The 12,425-nt window shown below is 39.0% G+C and overlaps 1 protein-coding gene across 6 annotated transcripts in view; it reads right to left on the bottom strand.

The window, feature by feature from the left end:
* Positions 1-2,426: 2,426 nt before the first annotated feature.
* iqsec1a (IQ motif and Sec7 domain ArfGEF 1a) overlaps positions 2,427-12,425 on the bottom strand; it is a 64,795-nt gene continuing 54,796 nt past the window's right edge. For 4 of the 6 annotated variants that reach the window (XM_060893453.1, XM_060893452.1, XM_060893450.1 and 1 more), the window contains exons 11-14: positions 11,389-11,550; positions 10,111-10,290; positions 8,528-8,577; positions 2,427-5,894 (exon numbers count right to left, since the gene is read on the bottom strand). In XM_060893453.1, coding sequence (XP_060749436.1) covers positions 5,352-5,894; positions 8,528-8,577; positions 10,111-10,290; positions 11,389-11,550 — 935 coding nt within the window. In that variant the 3' untranslated portion in view covers positions 2,427-5,351. Of the gene's footprint in view, positions 5,895-8,526; positions 8,653-10,110; positions 10,291-11,388; positions 11,551-12,425 lie in introns of those variants that run through there. The other 2 variants (XM_060893454.1, XM_060893455.1) reach the window with 2 other exon arrangements.

Below are 12,425 nucleotides of genomic sequence, written 5' to 3'. Positions count from 1 at the left end.
TTAATTCAGTTTGAATCAAAAGGAGGAAGAAATCAAAATGAACCTGACAAGGTACATCCTAAAAATACTGAACTATCAAACTGTAAAGCCAGATCTACACCATGTGTTAATCAATCGCAGAGAATACAGAGAAATTGTTGGCAGCCTAATACAGTATATGCAGTGACACGTACCAGACCAGACACTGGATGGATAGACTCAGGACTTGGTTGCTGCAAAACATGACTTGAGGTACATTAAAGGTTACGACTTGTTATGAGCTGTTTCAAGAAAACAGATGACGTAAATCTGATCGCATTCAGTGATTCTGATGGGACGTCCTCTGTAGAGGACAGAACTACAGAATAATGTTTTGGTTTGACAAAACAGGGTCCTGTTACTGTGTCTCATGGAAATCTAAGAAACAACCAACAGTTGTGCTTTCAACCTGTGAAGCAAAATACATTGTCCTGTCAAATACAGCTCAGGAAAGCATATATCTATCTGTTAGACTGCTTGGACATCAAGAATTACAGTTCTACCAAGATACATGCAAATAACCAGCGAGCTATATCACTGACTAGGAATCAGGTAAACAGACAAAGATCCAAACAGATCGATGTAAAGTATCACTTTATTCATGAAGCACTCAATAAAGGGAAAATAAGAATTGAGTATCGCCCATCAGAAGACACGGTTACAGACATATTAACAAAGCCTACAACAAAAATTGGCTAAATTGGCCAAGTTTAAACCTTTTCTGTTTGGAATATAAAGATGTATATTATAAATTATTATTAGTGGGGGGTTAAAATTATGAGGACAAGTGAAGGTGTTGAGTTATGTGTCCTCATCTAGAGTTCTTAGTACATGTTAACCTGTTGTTGATTGTTTACATAAGAGGACATGCCCCATACTGTATGTTGAGGTGTGAGGTAAGGAATGTAATATAAACTATACAGTTTTGTACCGTTTGTGTGTTAAGTTGAGTTTTTTCATAGCAGAAGTTGCTTCTGATCCTTTATACATGAATAACATTAACATGTGAGAACACCGTGATGCTTCTACAGCTCTCTTTATCTCTCTCATTTTCTACCGCTTATCTGAACTACCTCGGGTCACGGGGAGCCTGTGCCTATCTCAGGCGTCATCGGGCATCAAGGCAGGATACACCCTGGACGGAGTGCCAACCCATCACAGGGCACACACACACACTCTCATTCACTCACACACTACGGACAATTTTCCAGAGATGCCAATCAACCTACCATGCATGTCTTTGGACCGGGGGAGGAAACCGGAGTACCCGGAGGAAACCCCCGAGGCACGGGGAGAACATGCAAACTCCACACACACAAGGTGGAGGTGGGAATCGAACCCCCAACCCTGGAGGTGTGAGGCAAACGTGCTAACCACTAAGCCACCATGCGCCCTGATTACAAAATTGATTTTAAAAATTTTAAATGAGAAATGTGAGAATAACCTTATCTAATTTTCGATGTTTTCTTGTGCCCCCTGGTGGTCAGCGCGTGTAAGTGTGACGTCAGTCTCTGAAGGGTTCTAATATTCATTCATTCATTCATTTTCTACCGCTTATCCGAACTACCTCGGGTCACGGGGAGCCTGTGCCTATCTCAGGCGTCATCGGGCATCAAGGCAGGATAAACCCTGGACGGAGTGCCAACCCATCACAGGGCACACACACACACACACACACTCTCATTCACTCACGCAATCACACACTAGGGACAATTTTCCAGAGATGCCAATCAACCTACCATGCATGTCTTTGGACCGGGGGAGGAAACCGGAGTACCCGGAGGAAACCCCCGAGGCACGGGGAGAACATGCAAACTCCACACACACAAGGTGGAGGCGGGAATCGAACCCCCAACCCTGGAGGTGTGAGGCAAACGTGCTAACCACTAAGCCACCATGCGCCCTGATTACAAAATTGATTTTAAAAATTTTAAATGAGAAATGTGAGAATAACCTTATCTAATTTTCGATGTTTTCTTGTGCCCCCTGGTGGTCAGAGCGTGTAAGTGTGACGTCAGTCTCTGAAGGGTTCTAATATTCACTAGTTAGAAATGAAATGAAATAAAACATTACAGGTTCTAGATTTTAAAATGAAAATAATGTGAATAAATCTGAGTTTGTACTTTACTCTGTTTAAAAAACACCCAGAAAAACTATTAACACTAGAACAAATCTTTCTCGAAGGTTCTTTGGGTGATTCATGACTTACTAAAATACTGTAAATAAAAACTTCTGCTGCTGAATTCTATACAGAGTCTCTAATGGAAATAAATGTGCTTTCTTCTAAAATTCTTATGACCAGAATGAGGAAAGTATTTATTTATTTATTTACTTATGAAGACTTTGTCAGGGTTCTTGGCCAGGACGAGGCACATTGAGAGATTTTACACGAGAAGCTGAACACAGTCTTGTTGTTTAACATTGTTTTATTTCTCAGCATTGTCACAGTTTGACATTAATCGCATTCGAAGCTTACAAACAGACTGAATATCAAAATGAGAGCATTCCATTTTCCTCTCTCTCTCTCTCTCTCTCTGTCTCACTCTCTCTCTCTCTCTCTCTCTCTCTCTCTCTCTCTCTCTGTCTCTCTCTCTTTCTCTCTCTTCTCTCTGTCTCACTCTCTCTCTCTCTGTCTCTCTCTCTTTCTCTCTCTCTCTCTCTCTGTCTCTCTCTTCTCTCTGTCTCACTCTCTTCTCTCTCTCTTGCTCTTTCTCTCTCTCTGTCTCTCTCTCTTCACTCTCTTCTCTCTCTCTCTCTCTCTCTCTCTCTCTCCCTGGAACAGCAGCAGGCTGGCAGCCCGCTGCAAGAGGCAGCGAACAAGTCCAACCATCTTAAACACACACCACTCATCATCATCATCATCATCATCATCATCATCATCATCATCATCAGCTTCATTTGGTACACTGATTGAGTGATTTCTCACTAGATCCTCGTCACACACCGACAGACAGACAGACAGACAGACATGTGACTTCTTTCTTCTATCTAGTTTTCTACACTGATTATGTGGAGATGATCTGCATGCTGCACTTCAGAGAAACACAACGCAGTACGACAGCAAGTTCAACATCGAGGCTACAAAAAAAATGGGGAAACAAAGTGAGTCTTGTCCATCTGGAGTGTCCATCAGCTCACAGTGAAACGAGACGTCTCGGATCTGTGCGGCGCTCAGAATATATCTCACACGGGCTCGGTGAAGAACAGTCTAGTCCTCATCATCATCATCATCATCATCATCATCATCATCACAGGTTACTGAAAATGATGATGCAGAGAGAATAATGCTGTATTCTACACTCTCCTTAAAACAAAAACTGGCTTCATCACGAGGAATCGTGAATCCGCCGTCTGAACAAAACACTTTATAAAATTATCGCTATTCACTTCTGGAAGAAAATAATCAATTTATTCGTCAGCATGCGTCTGTGGTTCAGTCAGGAACAGATTTAATGTGCTTCTGTGTTTCATCGCCGCAATTACATTCTGTAAAAAACTCTCTGTCATCTGGAAGGAAAGAGATTTGCATAAACTGTCGCATTATTCACCTGAATCTTGTACAGAAACAACACAAGCTGTAGAATGAATTTCTTTACACGATTGCACTTAACTGTCAACGTAACACTGATCTCTTTTACTGGGACACACAAAAAAAGAAAAAACAAAAAAACCCTGCAACAGTTGACACAGGACACACACACACACTTAACATCAGACATTTCACTAAATTCCCAGTGAGTGGTTCACTTTTAGTTTATGAGCCACTTCTATAACATCACTGTGGGAAAGAAAAGAATAAAAAAGCTGACAGACAGCCGAGGACAAGGACGAAGAGGACGAGGACGAAGAGGACGAGGACGAAGAGGACGAGGAGCCACGAAACTAACAAGCAAAAAGATACTGAAATTATTTTCCAAATAAAAATTTAAAAACGTCAAAAATGAATGAATAAATTAAGAACTGAGTTAAAATCAAATAATTAATCATTCAATTAATGCACAAGTTAAATATATATTTTGTTTTTTAAGTTCGAATGAAAAAAAAATATGAATAAAAAGGAAATAAAACATTTCTACATTTTGGGAGGAAAAAAAAGAGTAAATAGAATTCAGAATAAAAAATAAAAATGAATCCTAAAAAAAGGAAAAATAAATGAAACATTGTGCATTAATAGGAAGATTAATTTTTCTAAACTTTCATTAATTAATAATCGATCAACGAATCAGTTTTCGACTTTATTTCGAGGTTTATTTCTTATCCTTTTTTATTTGTATTTACTTGTTTATTTGTGAGCGTGTGGCGTTTCCTCGTCCTCCTAAATCACTAAACATATTGCACATCGAGTTAAAACTCTCTCACTGGCCTTCTTTAGTTTTGTGCATAACGTCTGTAGAACTTGTGCAGAGGTTTAATGTCAATTTAACCAAATATTCACTAAAGAAAACAATCTGATTTCATTATTTGCATCATTTTCTTTAAGAAAACAAACAAAAGAAAACAAAGAAACTTCGTAATAAAATAGTCATTTTCCACATTCTTGGGAAACGAGATACTTAAAAAAAAAGGAAGAGAAAATTAGACAAGCGCTCGTGAGGGACGATGAAACGTTTGAAACTCTATCTAATCTAAATCTAATCTAATTTGAATCTAAATCTATAAGAAAGTGCTGTTAGCGTCTGGTTTGTGTGTCTGTAGCTCCACCAGGCAGCTAACACACTTCCTCTGTGGTTTTATAGCTTTTTTGCAGCTGCTTCTGCATTGAAAACATTTTTAACGTAAGTTTTTTCCGAAGGCGTCTAGAATTCCAAAATATTTCTCCAAGCATCAGAACAGATCCTCCAGCCTCCACGGCACGATATTTCATCTCTATTTGTTCATAATATGTTAAAAAACTCTGTGAATATGTTTATATATAGATTTGTTTTTTTTTGTTTTTTACAGTATATAGAACATCTGTGAATGGATCCAGTTTTACACTAAACTCTAGCACACAGGTTACAGTTCACACAGAGCCGATACACACAAGGATTATTGGCACATTTAAACATGATGCAGACGATAACACACAAAGCTTTTCCCTCATCCACAATAAATAAAATTTAAGGACGAGTGCGAGCGACCGACAGCTCTGCCGTTTCTGCTGCACAGTTTTGCTAATTGTCCTGATTTGTTTTTGGGAAACTAAAATAAAAAGTGCATGAGGTTCTATGCTGTGACGCTGGAAAGCTTCACGTAGTCCTCGCCGAAGACATTACGATCCTCCTTCCACCGCTGGAACACATCCAGGTTAGAAGGACTCTGTGGAACCATCTCAGAAGTGAGATGATTGATCCTCACACCACCGTGCTGATGCCACAGTGTTTGGGTTTGGAGCCGGTGGGACACACGACAGATGACGTGAGCTGCTGCTCCCGGTGTTGGTGCCGTTGTTGATGAGAATGGTGATGACGGTGATGTTGGTGTTGGTGAAGGAGGTTGTGAGGGAGCTGAGGTTGATGTTGTTGTGGTGTGGAGACGTGGCTCGAGTGCTGGCGGTGGAACCGGAGTCCAACAGGAGGTGGGTCATAGTGATGGTGGTGCTGATACGGTGGAGGGTCTTGAGGGAAAGAACAGTGCTGGAAACGTTGGGCCTGGGTGGTCTGGTGCATGTTGATGGGGTGGGGTGTGTGGGAGATGGGAAGGCGCGAGGATGAGGGTAGAGCAGGAAGCGGAGGATGAGGCGGAGGTTTTCCTCGCTTGCTGCTGAAGAGTGATCCAAGCAGCGTGGAAGCAGAGGAGGAGGAAGGGTTGGTGTTGGAGCAGTGTGAACGAGGAGGACAGTCATGGATGGACGGAGCTCTCCGAGGCAGCTGAGAAGGACCGCTAATGATGGAGCCCTGTGGGGGGTGGGGTGGGTTGGCAGAGACAGCACGAGAACAACAACGTCACCTCAAACATACAACACACACAATAACACTTGCTGGACTAGCAGGTTAAAGCTCATGAGATTATCTTCAGCGTTGATCTGTAGATCTCCACCACCTTTTACACCAACATGGTAACAGCTGAAGCCACCGTCAACTTCTCCTCCTCAAAAGAGCAGGATTCCTAAAAGTGTCTAAAATGCAGATCTAAAACCCTGAGTAATAAAATTCATTTTCACAGCTAGCTTTAACCCAGGACACAAACAGACTGTGTTTTCATTTTGTCCAGTTATTTATATCACATACTGTTAAAGAACCTTGTGCTGAATTTCATACCTTCAGGTTTTTGCTGAAGGTTTTTCTTTGTTTTGAATTTGTATTTCAGATCTTACAATTGAACTTAATCTTACAGTTATGGCTTCCTGGTTTCATGGAACAGGCACCAACACCATGTCAGTGAAAAAGGGATGCTGATGTCTACAGTTCTCCAAAACTCTAACAGCAGAACTATGTTTTAAGGTAATAGTGTGAGTGTAAATGATTCAGCTGAAGGAAGATGTATAACGAGGTGACTAGGTGTAATAAAAGAAGTGTTTAAAGAAGAATTCCACCAAATTTCCATTTAGTTCCAGGTTCTCGCTTCCCTGCTACAAGCTCACACTCCATCACTTGGTTCTCTTCCAGAGGGTTGTCTGACTCACACCTTTACTAACTTAAGATCTTCCAAATCCATACACTTTCATCCTGTCAAGGATCAACCCTTCATGGTGAAAATCACGATGGTCTATCTGCTCTTTAATCAGAGTTCCTCAAGGGTTCTTTGGATCTTTAAGAACTGTCTAAATTGACAGTTATAGAGTTCCACATGGAGCCATTAAAAGTTTCTTTAAACAATGCAGCATCAAGGACATTCTCTAGAAGTGTATTTTTTATGTAAGGGTCTTTATGAAAACACCAGTATGATCCAGTGCTAACACAGAAACTCTGTAATGGAATTCCCTCAGTTTATTCCTCCAGAATAATCTGAGATATACAGATATATATAGAACTTTAAAACAGTGGGGCATAAATAGGAATTATATTCTTGAAGGTCCTGCAGGAAAGAACTGGAAAGATCTTGGAAGTACCTTACATTAAATAGTTTACAAAATCAAGACCTCTTTCAGAACATTGAACATCTAAACATCTAAAGGACCCATGAACAACTTCCCAATTGATACATTTTGTTCTTGTTTTCTTTACAACCTGAAGCATCCAAAGTAGAAAGGCTAGAACATGTAACCACCAGAAGTACCCTAAAAGAACCCTTTGAGAACCTTTTCCTCTATCGGTGTTACATGAAACTTATTCTTCTCTACTTGAAGCTGTCAAATCTCAACTCCTCTAATTTAACTACTGGCCATTTAAAGTTTAGGAAACCCACACAGACTCCACGCAGAAGAGCTCCAAGAAGAACCCTCTCATTAAAAAGCAAAGCTAAATAAACTTAAAAATAGATCTTTTGAGATGGAATCCTCTTTTAAGCACCGAAATATCCCAAAAAATGAGATGTTGTAGATAAAGGCTGGGGAGACCTCTCACATGCATCTCGTTAGGATGATGGGAGCAGATTGTTGACATGCAGAAGCACTGTTTGTCTTTACTCCTCTGTAGTCGAGGTCTGTTCATCATGTCATCTCACAGAGAGTTTTATCTCCACTGTCTCCTCTGGATTGTTCATTAACCATCTAACGCCACATCTGCAGTTCTGCGATGATAAGCTGCGATGACGTCTACCATCGTCCCACCCACATCTCGTCTAATATCTGATTGAAGGCCACAAAATGTATGTTGCTAATGATGTAAAAACGCTAACGAACTCCATTTGCTTTCCTTTGCCGAAACAAATGTAATAAGCATGTCTCTGAGAACATGCTAATATCTTCACTTAAGTTTACACTAGCACGAGGCATGATTTCATGAAGTTCCTTGGGCTGATCCTGTGGCCGTTTCTTTAGCTCCATGCTCACAACTGCAATTAGAAAAACTTCTAAACATGATTTCATCTCATCCTGCATACAGGAATAACTTACAGAGCAGTACTACACGTAGCATGTGAGGTTAATAAAAACAATAGTCGGCTGTACATAAAGGCTACTATTTCCTTAAGAATGTACAGGCCACGCCCACAAATGACACAAATTCCATTGCTAGCCTGGATGTAGAGTTTGGAAGGTGAGGGTTCAGGGGTCAGAGGATGGAGCTGAAGGTCTGTGAAAGTGAAGTGACACAATGAGGAACCACATGAACATGGAAGCAAACAAGATGGTGGCGGTGAAGCGAGGGTTAGTAGAGAACATGCTTGCTTTGAGAAGCACACAGAAACATGGTGAGGGTTCTATAAGCAGTCGGTGCATGCGTGGTGTGAGCAGGCAGGTCAGGCTTCCTGAATGGAAAGGATCATAAAGCATCAGAGGGTGCAAGAGCATAACAAAAGAAATCATTTGCTCGTTAAGGGTTGCTCGGGGAATTGTTCTGTTTTTGGTTAGTGCTTGTGCTTTGTGCGTTGTGTTCTTTAGCACATCATGAGCAGAGAATAAACCGGACATCCGCTGCTTCCTACTTACTTCCATATTGCTGTCTAGCGATCCTGCACTGGTGCGGCGGCCACGCTTGCCTGCCCGAGACATGCAACACCACAGATTAGAGATGGGCATCATACCAGGGCTAGTTGTGGACACGCCCCTTTACTCTATTATTTGCCAAAAGGAAATGAGAGCCAGAGGTCAGAGGTGAGGGGGGGAGGGTGGTGTGTTTGTAGCAGGACTAAGGACAAGGAATGTTTTTTTTAATAAATAAAAGTCTCATAAATTTGACTTTAGTCCTGACTGGTGGTTTAGTCCAAGCAAATATTTTGTCTTTATTTACTTTAATTAAAACATTTTTAAAGTCATCGAATGATTATTTAGGAGTTTTTAAAGGCTCCTTGGTACAAAAAACTTAAGTCATGATACGAGATGTGACTGGACGCGTGAACTTTCGGCTCCTGCTGGACTTTACGATCAGGTGAAGAGGAACGTAGGAGTTTGGGGTGGATATGCTAATGTTTCATTTACATAACTGAGTATAAGTCATGCCACAATTAAGCTTTAAAACATGGGGGGCTTCATCAGTGCCGCTGGACAACCAAGGCCAGGCTGCAGGGAGGGGTGGAGTTTTGGGGGTGGAGTTTGGGAGGGGTGGAGTTTTGGGGTGGAGTTTGGTAGGGGGAATTACAAGGTATTTTTAAGAAGATACACTGCATGACAAATGTTTAGAATCTGGTTTTATTCTGTCAGTGCTGATGACCAACTGACAGTAAACACTGAACCAAGATAAAATAACCCCAGCACTTAGAGATGTAGTTTTCTCTTGGCTTAATGATCGATGGAGATGAAATCTGTCTAGATGTGGTTCATTAAAGCCAAGCGCCAAATGACCTCAAGTGCCTTTGATCAGATCCACATTCTGGTCAGTTGGATGTATGAGTGATGAGTCAGTAGTTCCATCATTAACATGAAACATCACACACTTTAAACACACGAGATGTTACAAAGACGACATGAAGACAACATGAGACTCTCAGGCGGTTGTACAGGATGTAGAGGAGCTGTGTTTCAGCAAATCTAATCTAATCTACAGCACAACAACCAGACACTACACTCAACCCCAATAACATCAGACTAATGCATCGAAATAACTATCTATCTATCTATCTATCTATCTATCTATCTATCTATCTATCTATCTATCTATCTATCTATCTAATTATATTTATTATAAGTATTTACTTTACTATTTATTGATTAAATTCTGAATTATTTCCAGACTTTTGATTTACTAATGATTTACTTGTTACATTATTATTTGTTGATATACATAATCATTAATTTGCATATTTATGTGCTTGTTTACATAATTACCCGCTTACCTATTGATTATTATTGACTAATTTATTCTGTTAAAATAAGTCTGTACATGTTTGTTTCTTATCATTAATCTTATTACTGAGGTTCCAGCTATCAGTATGCATGAGAAATCTAACTTTATATAAAAATACCTTTATATTTATAAAATAATAAACAGGAACAATGTGTCTGTGAGATCAACATCCCAACATCTACACCTAAAAGTTTACACCTACACCTGTAATGCAGCGCCCACATCTCACCTGTTTCAGAAAGGTCCCTCAGGGAGCTACTGAGCGCGCTCCTCTTTAGCCCCTCCCCCATGGCGTAGGTGTCATCCAGGCTGGCACGGCTCATGGTGCCGTTCCCCACCTCCTTCTTCAGACCGGACATGCTCTGAGACATGCTGGGCCTCACCACACCTTTCTGCTTCTCCAACTCGGCTGGGAACACAAACACCCTGCGTGTTATTTAACACAAGTGATGAACAATCTGTACAACTGAACTGAACACCGTCCAAATATCAGAGTGTGAGAAAATATGAATAAATATGTTAAAAATTAGTTTTTTCTTCTCTCTGTGACTTAAGATTAAATCTGAAAAGGGGCAACAATAATAATAATAATAATAATAATAATAATAATAATAATAATAATAATAATAATAATAATAATAATAATAAAAACAACAACAACAACAATAATAAAAACAACAACAACAACAATAACAACAATAATAATAATAATAAAAATAATAAAAACAACAACAACAACAATAATAATAATAATAAAAACAACAACAACAACAACAACAACAATAATAATAATAATAATAATAATAAAATATCTAGATTATCTTCACATATTTGTTCATATATTTGTAAAATGTTATTTGGAATAAGTAAATTATTTTTGGTCCTAATTTTATTTAACATAGACAGAATAATGATGATTGTTATGAACTGTTGAATTGTAGGACGTCTCTCTGGCTTTCAAAATGTTAGATGTTTAAAACGAAATAAAGTCTAAATAAGTCTAAATAAATAAGGTTGAAAAGAAAACAAACAAACAAATAAACAAAATAAATAAATATTGTCTATTTTGCTTTTTACCCTGGTGGCAAGGTTTAAGATACAGTATATGTAGATTTTTTCAAATAAACATATCTGTGAAAATAATAATAATAATAATAATAATAATAATACATATATATATATAATTTCAAACAAATAAATAAATAGATGTTGAAATGATTGTCTCAAAGAATTTGAGTCTCTGTTTTTTCTTTATTTTTATCTTGAACAGATAAAACTCCTTCAATCAGTTATAGACTCACAGATTGTGAGAGTGTTACCATGGAAACAATGCATGTGGATGGAGATACAGTGAAATAAAGATGTTCTCCTGCTCACCTTCTCCTGTGAGACTGAGACATGAAAGGACCTGTTTTTATTTTCTCTTTTATTATTATCCGTTTTAATCTATGCTGACCTTTAACCCCATGTGCTCATGTGCTTAGTGGTGAAGTTGGGAGCTGCTTACACTCGATGCGGTACTTCTCCATCTCCTGGACCTCAGCGATGGACTCTCTCAGGTCGTCTGTGAACTTCTTCCGATCCTGAGGGTTTGGGGCGTTGAAGATGATGAGGACCTTCAGGTCAGCGCCAGGGATGGCAGAGGTGAGTCTGATACCGTTGTGGTAATCTAAAGACCACAATCATCATCATCATCAACAATCAACATCATCCTCATCATCATCATCAACAATCATCATCATCAACAATCATCATCATCAATAATCAACATCATCCTCATCATCATCATCAACAATCATCATCATCAACAATCATCATCATCAATAATCATCATCATCCTCAACAATCATCCTCATCATCATCCTCATCATCAACAATCATCATCCTCATCATCATCAACAATTATTATTATCATCATCATCAACAACAATCATCATCATCCTCATCATCATCATCAACAATCATCATCATCCTCAACAATCATCCTCATCATCATCCTCATCATCAACAATCATCATCCTCATCATCATCAACAATTATTATTATCATCATCATCATCAACAACAATCATCATCATCATCATCATCATCAACAATCATCATCATCCTCATCATCATCATCAGCAATCATCATCATCCTCATCATCATCAACAACAATTATCATCCTCATCATCATCAACAATCATCATCATCCTCATCATCATCAACAATTATTATTATCATCATCATCATCAACAACAATCATCATCATCCTCATCATCATCATCAACAATCATCATCATCCTCATCATCATCATCAGCAATCATCATCATCCTCATCATCATCAACAATTATTATTATCATCATCATCATTATCAACAATCATCATCATCCTCATCATCATCATCAACAATCATCATCATCAATAATCATCATCATCCTCAACAATCATCCTCATCATCATCCTCATCATCATCCTCATCATCAACAATCATCATCATCATCCTCATCATCATCAACAATCATCATCATCAACAATCATCATCATCACCAAACTAGCACTG

The sequence above is a fragment of the Tachysurus vachellii genome, chromosome 19 (assembly GCF_030014155.1).
Source record: "Tachysurus vachellii isolate PV-2020 chromosome 19, HZAU_Pvac_v1, whole genome shotgun sequence".
Taxonomy (NCBI): Eukaryota; Metazoa; Chordata; class Actinopteri; order Siluriformes; family Bagridae; genus Tachysurus; species Tachysurus vachellii.
Note: the sequence above shows the minus strand (reverse complement) of the source record. Positions and strands in the feature narration are given on the sequence as shown.